At 39.6% G+C, this 16,934-nt stretch overlaps 2 protein-coding genes across 9 annotated transcripts in view; one reads left to right on the top strand and one right to left on the bottom strand.

The window, feature by feature from the left end:
- Nucleotides 1-8,813, top strand: part of APBA2 (amyloid beta precursor protein binding family A member 2) — a 90,528-nt gene extending 81,715 nt beyond the window's left edge. For all 3 annotated transcript variants that reach the window (XM_042039363.1, XM_042039364.1, XM_042039362.1), the window contains 3 exons: nt 631-750; nt 5,923-6,063; nt 7,558-8,813. In XM_042039363.1, the coding sequence (XP_041895297.1) occupies nt 631-750; nt 5,923-6,063; nt 7,558-7,629 (333 nt within the window). In that variant the 3' untranslated portion in view covers nt 7,630-8,813. The remainder of the gene's footprint in view (nt 1-630; nt 751-5,922; nt 6,064-7,557) is intronic.
- A 1,075-nt stretch (nt 8,814-9,888) lies between these two features.
- The window catches only part of FAM189A1 (family with sequence similarity 189 member A1), an 87,867-nt gene continuing 80,821 nt past the window's right edge, over nt 9,889-16,934 (bottom strand). For all 6 annotated transcript variants that reach the window (XM_042039358.1, XM_042039360.1, XM_042039355.1 and 3 more), the window contains 4 exons: nt 15,889-16,479; nt 11,872-11,946; nt 10,885-11,213; nt 9,889-10,481 (listed from right to left, as the gene is read on the bottom strand). In XM_042039358.1, the coding sequence (XP_041895292.1) occupies nt 10,296-10,481; nt 10,885-11,213; nt 11,872-11,946; nt 15,889-16,479 (1,181 nt within the window). In that variant the 3' untranslated portion in view covers nt 9,889-10,295. The remainder of the gene's footprint in view (nt 10,482-10,884; nt 11,214-11,871; nt 11,947-15,888; nt 16,480-16,934) is intronic.

The following is a 16,934-nucleotide window of genomic DNA, read 5'->3' as shown; positions in this document are numbered from 1 at the left end:
AATGCACAGAAATTTAGGGCTGGAGAACATAACTGCAGCTTTATTACTGGGCTCTAACAAATGAGGCCAGGTCTGAAAAACTTGCCTAAATTAAGTTACTCAGCTATCTTCAAAGTTTCAGGCTTCCTCACAGCCTCCAGAATAAAATATGAGGATTAAAATCTCCTATGTATTTTTGGCTCCACGCAGATAAAATGGAGGGAGGCTGGCATACTGCAGGAGAGATCGAGTGGGTAGATGAAGATTCTGCAGACACAATGGAATCTCAGAATGCATTATCTTTAGTCATAGAGACTAAATCTGATGTCTGTGCAGATTTACGAAGAGCAGCAGAAGCAGGAGCTTAATTAGCCAGATGCTAGAACAGGGCAAGCAGTAGTCAGTTTTGGTTTTTATTGAAAGATTTGTTTAAATTTCTTTAGTAACTAAAGGCAAAATTTTAATGTTTTGTTGAGCCAAATATCTTGGGAAATAAATAAGAGAAATGTATATCTAAGTTAACAACAAATTTCTGTTAACTCTTACAGTTCTTTCTCTGATCTCTGCTTAACACTCTTGCAATTAGGAAATCACAGATGAGGGCACAGTAAGATTCATTTCAGAAATACTGACTTTTGGAATATCTTACAGGGACTCAAGAATCAGACACAAGTCAAACTGAACATTGTCAGCTGTCCTCCTGTTACTACTGTCCTCATAAAACGGCCAGACTTGAAATACCAGCTGGGCTTCAGTGTACAGAATGGAATTGTGAGTTTCTGTGTTCATTGATTGTTTGGGGGTTTTTCCCTTTACTTTTTGTTTTTTCTTTTGCAAAAAACATATGGCAGTACTGAAAGAATCTTGCATGACTTCACTTTTTCTACTGTTTATTAAAACCTTATAGTCTCTGAGTAATATAATGCAAATGGATGACACTGGGAGAAATTATTGAGGGATTTTCCTACATAATACAGCAACAAGATTTATAGCCCAGATTATTTGGTTCAATAGCCTGATCAGCTAATTCATGTAAAGCCATCATTCGTGCCAGAGTTCCAAGGAAAAGTTATGCTGAAAAAGGTTTCTACAATTACAACACTTTAATCTTAGATCTGATTCTGTTTCTCTTTTTAAAATTTCATGACATGCTCACTAAGACTTTTAATTTTTCTTCTGCTGTGCATAATTTATGTGGATCATATGATAGTAGGCAAGGGAATGTAATTGTGAACTCCTCTTATTAAAACTAAACTCTTTTAAAAACTAAACTTCTCAGTACAAAGAAATTGTATAGGTTTTGGCCCAGGTACCCCTTCTCTGTGTGCTGCAGCTTCCCTGTAGTAACAGCAGCAAAGAGAAGAACAAATGTGGCAGGGAACACTTACCCCAGGCAGCTCAGGGTCCTCCTCTTGCAGTTCTTCCTTCCCAAGCCGTTCTGTGACACCTTTCCAAAGCAAACTCCCACACAACTAGCTCAGGTAGCCACTGGCCTTTCTGGGGGCTGACACTAGCATTAGAGACTGGCTGTAGTGCAGGACCATCACCATTTCCTCTTCCTCCAGTCTAGGAAAAAAAAATAATCAGGCTGCTCACACAGAAAACCACATCACAAAGGACTGTGGGCTCTGTCCCCTGTTCTGTGAAATGCGTTGATTGAAGTTGCCAGATTTCTGTTTGCCATCCTTGGAAGAGCAGCAGGTAACTGTATGATGTGGTTCATGGGTCTTCCTGCACGTCAGCAAACAGATGGCTCAGGAGTGGCTGTTCAGCTCTCCTGGCCATCTCTCAGTTACTACTCTACCAAAGTTTAACTTAGTCCCTACCTAAGATGACACATGGTGTAAAGGACACTGCTGCATGCCCTGGTCCAGCTAGATGCACTCCAAAGTGATCCCTATCCCAGCATCTGGTTTTACCTGATCTCACAGAGGGCACCCTGTTTGAGGCACTGATCTCTTTCCTAATTGCTCACCTTTGTAAATCTTGTATGTTCCACTGGTGCTATGATCAAAAGAAGGGAACACATTTAAGGACCTATAAGCATCACTGGGGTGTGATTATCAAGTCTTCAGGAGCCCATTCACAGCTTTGGTGGGGGTGGGATCAGGGCTGGGGAAAAGAATCAGGCCAAGGTGGATTAGGAGCATCACACGGACAGGGAGTCTGTGTGACAATTTGTCTTGTCCCAGCTAATCATCTCCTACACGACTGGAGCCTTGGTTTAGTAAATTCTGCAGGCTCTGGTTGTTTCTGTCACAGTGTGCTCCCTCCATCTACTGGCCATTTGTCACCACACTGGCAGATCATCATTCCTCCCAGTTACATGAGCAACATTCAGATGACATCAAATAAAAAGTTCACCAAATTCAGCATAAAAATCCTTTTCATATAGGAAAAAAAAAAGCCTTGCAATGCATTTCATTTATGAAAAGTCTGTTTGAATATGAAAGCCAGCGAACAAAAAGCAGAGATTAACATCTTTTGTTAGGCTGCTATGGAGACAAACCTCTGGGCCTGTAAAATCCCTTCTTCTGAAAAACTCTCCCTCAACATTTGAAAATATGACTGCAAAATGTCTCTCTGGTAGTTTGACACTGTACTCTTTAAAAGTAGTTTTGTAATTGCCAGCAATTGTTACAAATTATGATAGGATCCAGAAACAATATTGTTATTCTTTGTTGGCTCAGCATTAGCACAGCAAAGAAATAAATGGCTTGTCAAGACAGATACAATTAAATGTCTCTTTCTGGTAGGCCATTATCTCATTATCTGTGCAGCTGGGACTTAATTTCTGTGCATCCTGATAGCAGCTTTGCAGTGGTTCCTTTTCACCCTGCCTATCTCATCGGTGCAGGATGTACAGCCATTATATAGTAGGGAATAGCCCATAAACAACCTGGCCACACAGAAGCACTGTCTGCAGGGGTTTGCCTGCACAGGGTATCAGGCACATGCAGACACTGCACTGCTGCAGGTGAAAAAAAGGGATGTTGTGCATATGTATGTAACAAGTATGAATGTTGTGTGATGGGGAGGTGAGCATTAGGTGACCTATCAGCCACCTTCTGAAAGTCATTGTGCTACAGTTCTTTTAAAATGATGTTATTTAAATACAAGTGGTCCTTATATATCACATTATTTTCTAGATTATGAAAAAATCCATGTATTACCAGTTGTATTTTTACTGCTGATAAAGCACCACTTCTCAGTCTAGATCTCAAGTGCTTTCTCTGAGAAGTCTATCTACCTTGTCCCTAGCCTAGCACAAGCAATCTAAAAATACAGTAAAGCTTTACAGAATATTTAATTCTTTCTTCCCTGCCTTTTATTGTCATTTAAACTGGCAAAAAAATTTACAGGGTTTCAAAAGCGTAATATAAAAGTTAGATGTGCAGAAATCTGGTTTTAATAGGTTATGATTATGGCATTTACACAGAATAAACAGTTTATCTGGTACTATTTTATCCTTAATGCTTTGCTACTCGATGGACAGTTGCAATAAAACTGATTGTAACGCTACTGAAGTTTCACATCTGATGTGCTGCAGCATGTCTGAGACATTGCAAACCTGTCACAGCTGAGTGGATTGAACCAGTGTGGTTTACACCTTTTTTTTTTTCTTTTTTTCCCCTTCACTTTACAGAGTCAATAGAATACAGACTCTTGCTTACAAGAAGCTGATCTGTCTTGCTTTATCTAATAATATTACAGCTGTTGCCATGTTCAACAAATACAACAGGTTCAAGAGTCCTGGCGGAATAAAATCATATTTATTTAGAGGTACTGCTCAGCTTACACTTGCTAGCCTCATCTGCCATAGCTCCACTGGCTGGAGACAAAACTCTTAAGGCTGCTTTGAGACAGCCCTTGCAAATAAAGGAGCCACAAAATGTGTGCTGTAAGTGCAGAATATTTTTTTCTCTGTGTGCTCTGCCTCTGGCTTACCAGGGTCTGGGAGCTGGGCAGAGCCACTCATCCTCTATGTCTGCTTCTCTTTTTACCTCATTAAAACACTTAATGCTCACAAAAAGGAAGCTGCCTGCCTTCCCTGGAGAGAGATTCCTGAATGAAAAGACCACTTTCTGTGTCTGGGGCTGTTAGAAAGAAGAAGCTCACTGATGGTATTAGAAGTGCTAAAAGTGCATTGAGAGCCAAACAATGAAACCTACTCTGGATAGATATGCAAGCCATTATCTTTTCCTTTATGCTGGTGGGTGAGGGATCACATTTCCATTCGCTCCAAAAGCTTTTACTTCAGCTGGCTGTACTGTCTATTTTCCTTTACACCATGAAAAATATATTTACCGGGTTTCTTTTGGTACATGTTGCTTTTTGTCCTTTCTGATTACTGCTCCCCAAGAGCAAGGAGCGAACTTATTCTAACAGTGAGTTGAACTGAGAAGCTTTCTGTAAAAGAGATCTGTGTAGTACAACTTATCTGGTCAGCTGTATGATTAGAAGGTAGACTACCTGCAAAACAGTATATTGTACGTGACTGAAATTCAAGACATAATTCTGTGAAGTGATACTGCCTCTTTCCATTGAAGCCCATCAGAAATACTTTAAGGACCACAGTAGGTAGCACTCAGCCACTGGTGAGAGCATGGTAGAAGATAAATCTCACTGCAGGAGGAGTGTGTTGGTTTTGGTTCTTTTTATGAAGGCTGATAAAGGCCTTTTATAAACAAAGAGTAACTATATATTCTCACTCCTCATATCAAACAGTCTGAACCTCAAGTGAGAAGGGATTTCTTTTTTTATAGCGATATTATTTGTGGAGAGGAGTTTAAAGGTAGCTGCTAGTGCCATACAGGAAAAGATTTCAGGCAACCATAGACAATGTTTTACTTTCAATGCATTCCAGACTGGCCGTCTCCCCACATACTGTGCTTCTGAATTAGATAACAAACTCACTGGGACACAAGCCACATCTTATCATACTTGTATTTAGCTCTGAGCAAATGACCAGATTGCAGCAAATAATGATTCTTGGCATATCATTCTATCCATTGACAGTAACTGCAGAAACAGCCATTATCTGATGCTCCAGCACTCATTTGTTTTCCTCCAAGAACAGGTTTTTCTGATAAACAAAAGGTAAATCCCAGCACTGCTAAACTCTACTTGGTTCCAGAGATTCGAGATACACATTATCTGCCTTATGTGATGCATGGGCTCAGTCTTTTGAAACAATTTACCAAAAATTTCTATCTAATGCACAGCTGTCTAGTCTGCCAGGGAGGATCCTGTTGCAGCACAGATACTGTTGCTAAGGATGAAACATTCTTTTAAATTCCCCACACTGGATTGAGATATCTCTTGCTGCCTGGACTCTACGCATGCTGCAATCTCAGAATACTTTAGGTAGCAGTGTCTGCTGGGACTATGTCTGCTGAATGTAGTTCTTCTTGTAGAATTATTACCCTATTGTAGAGGTAATAATATTCAAAACTTGTGCCTAGTTCTTTACTGGAAGCTTAGCTGCCAGTTAAAGAAGAGTTGCCTAACTTGCCTTCTTCATCCCGAGCTCCCTGTGGCCAGCAGCACTGAACAACGCGGAGGAAAGCTGTGACCCTGGAGAGCAAGCCCACTTCCCTTCTGCAAGGCACAGGAAAGAAGTTGTGTTCCAACAGTAGATAAAACTTCTCTCTTCCCCCATCTCTACTTTTGCATGGTGGCTACTACTGTGTCACTGTGATAGATATTTTTACGTTCCCAGTTGGAGACTGAAAATGAAAATTGCAATAGGCAGAAATTTCAGAAAAAAACCCCTCTCTAACAAACCACTAAACCACCATTTAAAAACTCATTGATTAATACTTTCAACAAGCATCTTCTTGAATCCTTACAGTGTCACCACTCATTATTACACATAAAATCCCAGTAAGTGCTACATTATGATATTTCTAAACTTCACTAAACTTTGTTTTCTCTTGGCAGATTTGCAGCTTGATGCGAGGTGGAATAGCAGAGAGGGGAGGGGTAAGAGTAGGGCATCGGATTATCGAGATCAACGGGCAGAGCGTCGTGGCTACTGCTCATGAGAAGATAGTACAAGCATTGTCTAATTCAGTGGGAGAGGTAAGGAAACAGTCTTTATCAAGGAAGTAAAATACTTGAAAAAATGTATGTTTCAGTTGAAAAGAGTGTCAACACAGCATTGAAACTACCACTTTAGTAAAGTGAGTTTGGCACTAATAAGAAGCAATTAACAGAAATTTTTTTAACAATTAATGATGCACATTCACTGCATTTTCACATTCATTTGCAAGAGTTCCTGGCATAATTCTGTACCTTCAACCTACTGTCTGAATTAAACCAGGTGATTAAAGGAACAAATCACTCAGGCATGTTGGCTGTGAAAATGTCTCTTGGCTTATCACCACAGCATCTGCCATAGAAATGAATTACTATTCAAAGGTCTGAGAGATGCAAATTGATATACATTTTAATAATTTAATTTCCAACTTACCTTGGGAATAAGTTAAGACACCTTTCTCCAGTACTTCTAGAGAAACCAGCAATAAATAAGCAAGATCCTCCAGTTTTTCAAAATCCTTCCTGAGTTTAATGGTAGTCTAATACAGAACCCTGGCCAGATCTCCCACTAGTTCCTTTGACAAAAATCAAAGACAGCTGGTTTCCTTCTGGAAAATGATACTTGAAAAATTGTAATAGAGTATGTGCAGTTTGTCAGGAGCAAAGCTGTACATTCCTATAGCCCCCCATGCCTTTATGGTCTCTCTTTGCTATGTAACTTCTCACATAACATAGGAATACAGCATGAAACTTTTCTTTACAGCATGAAGAGAAGATACCAAGGCAGCTGGTGAGGGTCTGTGTTATCAGTTAGTAAAGTTTTCCTTCCTTCCTCTTGTGTTGTCCAATAGGTACTTAGAGCTGTAAATACAGTTATGGTGGAACCCTGGTTACCTGAGCCTTGGACCCTGTTAGTCTGTAAAATCCCTCTGGCACTGGGGACTGGAGGCCCAGTCCTCTGTGATGAAGGAATTTAAGTACAGTAGCCATGAGAGAAACTATTCCACCAAACTCCTGATTGGCATTTAAATATCAGGTGATAGAGTCCAAGCTTTGTGTTCAGAGGATCCTACTGTAATTAGGTGAAAATACATATGAAATTATATTCCCACGGGGAAGGAAGATAGAATACAAATCTCAGTTCAGTTAATACCAGAACAGCAGAATGAATTTGCAGAGAGGTTTGTGCTACTTCTTATTTAATGTCTGTAAATTTTTCTGTAATTGGAGTAGGGTGTAAAATAGCAAGTGTTTTAAGTGGCTTTTAAAACTATATGATGTCACATGATGTAATTGTCATTAATAATTAAAAAACAAAAGAAAAACGAACAAAAAACCCCAACCAACATGAAAAAAAGCAAAGACGGCAAACCAACATCTTAAAACTAGAGAACTTTGACCGAGAAACTCTAGTAACACATCTATGGAAGGCAGGACAAAAAAATGCACTTTGACCACAGGGAGAGACAGATGGGGCCTTATGGATTATTTTAAACTAGTACCAGCTCTATTAATTTCTGTGCAATCAATTGACAGATTCACATGAAGACCATGCCAGCTGCCATGTTCAGGCTTCTAACAGGTCAAGAGACCCCTCTCTACATCTAACATCTTCCATCCAAGCTGAAGCTGTCATAGCTGAAAAGAATTTTGTATTTTGTATGAATGAAAGGCTCGGAAGCTGACCTGAGGACCCCAGAACAAGGAACAGACAGGTGTCTCTGCCTTTTCTCTCCTTCCTTTCTATTTCTTTGACAGGAAGTGTTGAGAAGGATGGTCAAGGACAATAATCACTGAGAAAAATCTTTGTAAACATTTAAGTATTTTGAACATCTTCTAAACTCTTTTCTCATAGAACTTAAAACATATTTATTTGTAACCTTTATGTGGAGTGATGTATGTCTGTCTTGTTTGATAACACAGTGAATGTGAATATTTGATGAATGAGACTGCAGGAAACGGCAAAGAGAAGCAATTAGAGAAAGTTCTGGCTGCCTCAAGTTAAAAAAAAAATCCCAGTCCCATAAAGTGGTCCAATACTGATGACTTTGCATAATTTAAAAACTGGTGCTGAATCGATGGTATTTCAGTGGAAAGGAATGTGTGCAGTTCAAACTTTTAGATTCTACTGTAAAGAAAACCACTGTAGTACTTGATATTGTTATGACAAGTGTAACCTGTTTGGCAAGGTGTGAACATAAACATGTAACAAGTGTTTCATATGCTAAATAAAGAATAATTGCCACAAGATTAAAATCAAAATATTTATTTAGATACATATTTATTTTTAATGCTTGTGATTTTTATGATTTAACAGAGTTATTTCATGAATAACTTATTGCACAGGTTGTGTGATGTATGTGTTGGGCTGGGGTTTTTTTTCTTTAATTTTTGCATATTACCTTTTTGTTCATATTAGCTCAAAATGGGAAAGCCATGCTTACCTGTTTCTGTCTTTTATAAAGCATTCTTATTCCTAAGGCAATGTGTTCTGAATGTAAATTGTTTTGACAAATATCCTAGCACCATCAGCAGTATTAGAGTGTGTGTAGATAAAGAGCCTAGTAGTAAAGTTGTATTCCTTATGAGATAAATGTTAACTGGTGTAACTTTGTCTAATTTTTTTCTTTTGGCCAAGGCCTTGAAGAAAATACACTGTGACTTAAGAAGCCTTACCATGCAGTAACTAAAGAGCTTTAGATGCCTGTACTTCAAAGGAGTAGTGTGTTGCATGCAACTGACCTTAGGAAAGAATTAACCTATCACTAATAAATCTGAAATAAGAAAGCTTGCTTATTTTGTTTGTTGTGTAACTTTACATAGTAAAAATTTCCAAGTAGAAAATCATTTAATTCTTCATCTAAGTGCAGTTGCAAAGGTCACAGATTATTTTTTTAGAAGGAAATACTCTCTTGAATTAGGAATTTGTGTATCATTATGATCTTTAGAGTAGAAGCTTTCAATCAGCATACCTTGTTGCCACTGGATGTCACTGTAACTTCACATCAATACAGAAGCATGCTATAATTAAAATACATTGAAAAATGGATGATTCTGTAAAACTTAAACTACCCATCTTCAGCTACGTTCCTTTGTGACCTTTTCACAGGATGTCTGCCCAGCTCAGAGTGACACAAATGAAACCAGTACATGATTAAACCTCAAATGGAAACTAAGGCTACTGACAAGCACTGCTGCAAAAATTTAAAACCCCGAAACATCAACCTGTGGTAGGTTCTTTATGAGAACCTTCTGTTTAAGGCCTTTCCAGTTTCCTCTGAGAGAGCCAGGATGAAGCTTGCACTGGAAGATGTTGCTGGCAGACCTGTGTTTATGCTGGTAATGAAATCAGTGTCAATATTTACTTTTCGATTTAATGTTAAATACATCATGAACACAGCAGAACCACATAACATGTTTTAGTAATAAAATTGTCAAAACTATGAATTGGAGTAACAATTCTTTTTGAAAACATACAAGGTTCTGCTAGATAAAAATTCCTCTAACTTCCTATCAGTTGGTGTTGGTAAAAAGTTTGTGAAAGACGCTTTTTGGAAATGCAGATTTTCAGTCGTGTTCCAATGCATCTTTTGGTCACACACTGCAGAGAACTTTGACATCAGTTCTTGGTAGCTCACACTACTGCAGGAACGAACTCATGAGCATTCAGAACAAAGCAGGAAGGAACCACACTGCAGCCAGTAGTGGAGTTTGAAAGGGCAGGATTGGGAGGGGTGAGCAGTTTTAATTGGACAGATCAGTTAGTCTGGAATAAAAGACACTGGAAGAATGGATTAGAAGCAGCACTGTGTATGTGTATAAATCACCTTTATGTTTGTATCCAAATCAGTTGTTGAAAAGGCAAAGTCCAGAAATACTTTTTATTAAAACACTGATGATAGTTAAAACACTTTGAGGTACATTAAATAAATACAACTTTGAAGTTGTACAGCCAGTCTCTGGTGGGTTTGCAATGGTTTTCAAGAAATGCTGTGCAGCATCAGTAGCATTTCTCTAAGTACAGTGAAATAAACTCATTTCTGGTTGGGAAAACACTTCTTATGACTTAACTAATAAATCTATGAAAATTTTGCAAAAATCGAGGCTGAAATTTACATTCAGAAAAACAGGTGTTCTCATCCTGCTGTGGGGAAAAAAGTGGAATTCCAAAGGAAGACACTTTTTCCTTTTAAAGTCATCCACTACTTGTATTTCTCCCAGTCCTGGTTTCTTCCATAACTGTCTCTGCTGGAATGACATACCTGTGAATATTCTCAAAGGATGGTCTCCCGGCACACTCCGATTAAACTGTGCGGCCTCTCCCGCTCCAAACCACGGCCGAGCCGGGGCCGGCGCACGAGGGCAGCGGGGGAGCTCAGAGCACCACAGCTCTGCAGGTGCAGATCTTCCTGGAGCCGCTTTCTGCAGCTGTTCACATTCTGCTGGGAACTCGTAATTACCTGGGAAAAAAGGCAGGAGTGAAGAAGGAAAAAATGGGGAAAACAGGGTAAGAAAAGTTCTCATTTAAAAGGTTCAGTCTCTGAATAGTATTTCATTTAAGCTGTTTAACACTGAAACACTTCCAAAGGAGGTACAACCCTCCAGAAGCCCTCCTGCTTCTGTCCTTCCAGCTGCTCAGGGCTCAGGACCAGGCACCTGGTGGAAAGCACAGCCAGGTTTTCTGTCTGAACTGCAGTGTAAAATGCATTGCTGCCCAATAAATACAAATTATTTCTTACTAAAGCCATGTTACTATAAAAGAACTTCAGTAGGAATTGTCTGAAGAACTTAAACTGTAAAAACATCTAAATAAGGTATTTGTCTATGGACACCGGACACATCTTTAGAACATCAGTGGCCTACCTGGTCAATGATATTGGCACTGAAGATGGCTTCTTCCATGTGTCTCTCATCAGATTTGATGACTGACCGTATGCTGTTCACTACGTGACGTACTTCTGGAGGGAGATTACAGTTTGAATGTTCCAAAAATTTTGCCACTAAAATTTTAGTGTCTTTATAGGCCTTAAGGTCCACTAAGGAGTGTGGCCGCTCTTTTGAGACTGTGTGAAAAGCATTTGGCTTTAGGTGCAGATCAATTTTCCTTGTATCCCTCTGTTTTCCAATTGGTAGGAAACTGCTCAAAGAATGCTGGCAAGCAGAGGCAGCCGTATGAGAACCAGAAACAGGAACTAAAAAAAGGGGGGAAGAATATCTTTAAAGTAATAGTTTAAAAAAAGAAAAAGAGAAAAGAAAAGAAAGGCGAAACAAATATTGTCACAAAGTTTTACTTTGTCGTAAAATGTCTGTTTGATGAGCAGCAAAAACATGGAGTCAAGGAAACACTACAGAGTGGGTAATTTTAACCAGGGTCAGGAGTAAGACTTTCCCATGACCAAGGAGGACTGCCTTGAGAATGAGTGGGTGGGTAATTAAAATACTTCACAAAGCAGACATTTTTGTTACCTCCACCTTCAAGGACTTCAGCTGACATTAATGATAAGAAACTACTCTATATTACATGTAACTTGTAAAGTTTTAGGCCCAGCCCCTCCCCCCAAATTTAAGACTAAAGTTCTGCCTATTTCTAGGCCTTGGAAATTATATGCAAAAGAGATTAGCAAGAAACACAGAGAAAGCAAAAATGCCGATCTAAACCAGAGGACCTAATTCACAGCACTTATTTTCATGCAAGGCAGGTTCCATCAGCATTGTATACCATACATATATGCTGTTAACTGACTTTTCTGCCCCAGATTTTTTAAAGCTCTTTTCTCTATCAGAAGCTTTTCATTATTTTTAAAAGAAAAGAAGGAAACCCATCTCCTGCTTTAGAAAACCAATTCTCACCTGTTTCTCCTGTAGCTGGAAATAATCCTGCATCTTGGCACTGGCTGCACACAGGAGTCCAGGCACAATTATCACCTTTAACCAAAGGCAGACAGAAAGAGCAAAGTCAACCCCTGCTGTCCTCTGCCCAAAGCAAGGAAAAATACACTGGAACCTTTTATTATCTCCTTTACAGAATGAAACTACTCAGAAGAAATCTTGCTTTCAAGAAGTCCATTCATAAAGAGAAGCTACTACACCCAGAAATGTCCTATGAGTTGTTACACAGATTCAAATAGGAAGACAGAGCTCCTGTTCTATGGTTTCCTCTGTACTCCTAAATATTTCAGGCCTAAGTGTTGAAGCTATGGGAAGCTCCCTACAGAGGCATACTTCGGACCTTCCTGGGTGGACAGAGTTTATATTAGAAAATGGGAAAACCAAGAAAGATTAATCCCTCTTGTTTCTACAAAACCAGCATTTTATTTAATACTTCTACCTCCTTTCTTTAATATATTCTCATTATTTTCAGTACAAATGTAATATACCACTGTTTGAATTAATGGGTAGGTGAGCACGGTGGTACCTGGGCAGCCAATCAATAACAAGTGGTTATGAAGCATCTACAAACAGCTTTGGACACAGCTGCCATCTAATGACAGTTTCTGGGATTCCAGCACAAGGATCAGTGATGATGAGATCACACTCTACAGTAACTACTACTGCAGTCTTTTTCATTTGTGACAAGATGGAATAAACCTTCACATTTGGTTGTTTGCATTCATTTCCAGGATTGAAAATGGTTTTGAACTTCTAGGTAGCTTAGGAGAGGTTTTCTTACATATCTCCAGGGACAGTTTATAATGAAAAGCTGGCATAATCCTCTCTGGTAGAGTGAATAATTAAATGAAGGAAACAAATGTAAGATGCTACAAACATAGAAAATCTGCAAGAAATTAAGAGAGACAGCTTCTATTCTGTCTTTAATTTGCTCTATTATGCTTAAGTACTGCAGCACATGAATAATGGCATGGTTATTAAGAGGAGACACTTCAGAGGTTCTGTCTTCCCATCCATTACTAAACTGTTTAATGTACTTGCAGCAAGTCAAAGCTACACCACTGGACATGACCCTGAATTATCTGAACACAAACACTACAATAATCACTCTGGCACTTAACTGATATAGCCACATATTCTGTCATAGCTGACTATAAATTAAGTTTATTGTAATAAACATCTGTTCTAGGAGTTGATTTTGTCCGCCTTTGCCATGATAAACTTTACAGGGAAAAGACAGAAAAAATGTGCTAACTATTAACTTTTAAGTAATTCTTTTTAGGAGGGAACTATGTCTGACAGCAGTATGTGAACCCACATTTTTATGTTGTTCAGACAGTACACAGTGACTATAAAGGCACCTATTAAACTGAACCTTCATTTATAATTTCTCCACTAGGAATGACAGGTATTTCAAAACAAAAAAAGTTCACTTTCAGCATTAAAGGTTTAATGGGAGAATTATTTGACTATACCATATAGACCCCATCAGGTCAAGATGTGCTTGAAGCAAATGAATTGTGTTTTATTGGCCTTTCAGATCTCACTGCTGTTGTGTTACTGTCCCATTGCACATATGGAACATCCCTATGTCAAATAATTTATGTTCCAAACTATGGGCAGTGCACTCACAGTAACATTCAAAACCCATTTCACAAAAATCTACACAGTAAATGTCAAGGCTGTGCTTCTAAATCTCTTCACATTGGCTTGTATAGGGAGGTGAGTCAGAAGATAAATTAGTAATTTTTTTCCTAAAGTTGAAAGACAGTGTCTTAAGACAAACCCAAGCCCCAGCTACAATCTGACCACCATATTTTTCCTTTTGTGAACATGGCTAGAGCTCCTCCAGTCTCAGCTCTCCAAAATCCACAGTTATTAGTATTAACAATATGTACTTACAGCTCTGTCTTTCATATAGTCAAGTCCACTTGACCAGTTCTTTTCCTCAAAGACAATTTTAAAAAAGTAGGTGTATGTTACTGAAAAAAACCCAAAGGCCTTTTCTTGTGTGTTGGTTGAGGGAGCTCAGTTGGTTACCTTTATCTTTGCCTATTATTCAACTCCATAGATATATTTGAAAATTCTGCAGTGAATATCAACAGCCAGCCATGAAAAATCCAGTTCAAATGCCTTTTTAATGTTACAAAGACTGTGAAGAACTTCAGCTGTTTGTCACAGCTTAGGAAAAATATGCCTCAGGGCTGCTACAAACAGCCAGAATGTGTTACTAGAATTGGGCTGCTTCTAACCTACATATGATTTTCAAATCAGGTTCAACAAGAAGTAGAGGAAGGGGATGCAATGTAAATCTCCACAGAGTAAAATTCTGCAAACTAGTTTGCCAAACATATGTATGAAGAAATTGATCTAGGCTCAACTAGAGACTCAACTCAATCCTTTCCTTAAGGATTTCATTATGAAGTGTCTTCTGTAGGCAGCAAAAAATGGCAAAGTAGGGCAGCACCCAGCCCCTCCAAGTCACAGCTCTTGCTCCCCCCCTCCCCCGCTGTGTATCAGTATCTCTAGAACCTTCTCTGCCTCTTTACTCCATCTTTGCTAAGCCCAGTTATGTGTCAGTAATGTCTAACTCGTGTCCCAGAGTGCCACTTTTCCAGAAGAGATGATGAATGTACTTAGGACATTAAAAAAGAGGTCAGAGCATCTGTTCCACCAGGTGTCCAGAGCCAGCTGGAACACATGGATATGGTTGCCCATAGCAAACACTGCTCAGGGAGCATATGGAGCACAGTTCTGGAAAGTTGCAGAGCCTGATCCAGAAGAGAAAGGGTTGTTGTTCTTGTCTTTCACACAGCAGAAAGGATTCAGAAATTCCTACTTACTCTCTGCATAGCAGCTTCATAGCACGTATGTCCTAGCAGAGTAAATGTCATAAAATAAATGCAGACTTCTAGATTAAAGATTCACTTTTCCTGGCCCAGAGGCTACATTTCTAAAGGTAAAAGACATTCAATTATTGAGCTAAGTATGAAGTCTCTGAAATTTATAAAGATGCAAGAAGTGTAATAGAACCTAAACATCATCCTAAATGAAACCAGTTATTTCGATATTTTGTCTCTTTTTGCTGAGCTAGACACATGATTCTTCCTCTAGATCCCTTTGAAAGCCCAGTGAACAGATCTTGTAGCAGCACAATCCACGACATCTTAAAAAGCTTTTAATCTTTACTTTCAAGCCACTTCTCCAGGTGGCACTTCTCCAGCCACTTCTGAATCTCTCTGAACAGCTTAGATCCTTTTGTAAAACCTCCCTTTTCAAGTGATTTAGACAGTTCTACATTCCTGCTATTATTCTCTACTAAGTCAACCCTTTCTTTTTCACTAACAAGCAGATTTTTATGAAGATACACTGTTCATCTTCTCTTGTCTTCCCTACTTTTCTGAAAGGAGATTCATAGCAGAAGACACTTACCCACAGCAGCCAAAAGCTTTCCTTTTAATTTATCATCTTGTCATGTGCCTCATGTTCATTTCTTTGTCCTTCAAACCTTTTCACCATACACCCCAAGTTGCCACTAGTCACAGTGACTGCCTCTGACGTGCCCCAATACTGTCAATGTCAGTGTCACCTTGAGGAAACACAACCTGCTGTATGACAAGCATGACAGCTCCAGTATTACTTTCCTAAATAAACCCCAGCTACCATTGCACTTCTTAGTTTAGCCTCTCAGTAGAACAGTAATAGAGAGGTGGAAACAGCTACTCAACACATGGTTCTCTGAGCAGTGCAGAAAAAATGGTGAAATAGAGAAAAGCCAAAATTAATTTCACTCTGTCAATTTTCCCATTTCCATTCTTAAAAATTTTCAAATTTAGAAAATATGCACGGAGCTAAAGCCTTCACACCTAAGACAACCCTCTTTGGAACACTGCATATAATTTCCAGCAGCACCAATTGCTGCATACATCAATACTACTAATTTGCTCCACAATTGCTGCCCTGTGGTCCCACACCTACCTTCAGTGGCAGATGAACAGGACACGGGGGCACTGCTGGATCGGACGATGTTTGAGGCTGGGTGTTTTGCAATGTGCTGCTGCTGGACAGCAGCCTCGTGGCCACTTGCACACGATGAAGTATTTGCAGGCCCAAAACAGGGAGGGGTCTGGAAAGGGGCAGGAGGCTGGCTAAAGTCCACACAGCAGGTTTTCTTCTGCTTCAAAGGCGGCGTGGCACTGCTCTCTTGAGCAGAACTCTGCAGTTCTCTTTCTGAGGGGCTGCAATTCCCTGAGGAACAGTCCAAGGGTCTGCCATGGGTACAGTTCTTTTCCTGTCCTTGAGACCTGTCTGTAGAGGCTGGGCTGTGGGAACTGTCACCCTCATCAGGAAAGCCCTCTGAGCGAGTTCTGTGAAACCTGCAGTGAGTGTGGCAATCCAGGGCACTGCAGCTCAGGTCTGCAGCCCCCTTGGGGGTTATGCAGTAGGGAGAAAGATCTGCAGAGTGGAGAGATCCTTGAACTTCCAGCGAACAAAGATCTTCAGAGGAGTAGCTACGGTCTGGGATATCAACAGCCCCAGAGACCATCAAAGAGGTGCTCTCAACAGAAACTGCAAAACAAGAATTTCAGAGAAAAATAAAAACTTCTTGCCCCCCTCCCCAATCCTCTCCCTCCCCATGTTCTGTATACTGATTTAAATTTAGTAATCTGCACATATATCAATAAGTACTCAAAAACTCTCATATGAAGAATGCCAAAGCAAAAAACACAGAAGTAGTTTACTTCTTTCTGGTGTCCTTCAGCAAAGACATTTTTGTGCTGTTCTTGATACTGACTTTTCAACTTGAAATAAACAGGCTCTGTACTGCTACTCATCTACTTGCATTCCCAACATCTGTGCTTCAAACAGCAAGCTTCCTATTCAGGCTCCTGGAAGCCACGGAGAAAACTACTCTTTGGAGAAGGAGTGTGGGGACTATCAGGAAGCCACGCATGGTTGCTGACAATGAGAAACAAGCTGCAAGGAATGTGCAGGACTCTTCAAAGAGACAGTCACCAGATCCG

This window comes from Corvus kubaryi, unplaced genomic scaffold (assembly GCF_017639235.1).
Source record: "Corvus kubaryi isolate FWS band 111438036 unplaced genomic scaffold, C.kubaryi_AGA036_p1.0 37394, whole genome shotgun sequence".
Taxonomy (NCBI): Eukaryota; Metazoa; Chordata; class Aves; order Passeriformes; family Corvidae; genus Corvus; species Corvus kubaryi.
This window is presented reverse-complemented; position numbering and strand designations above follow the sequence as displayed.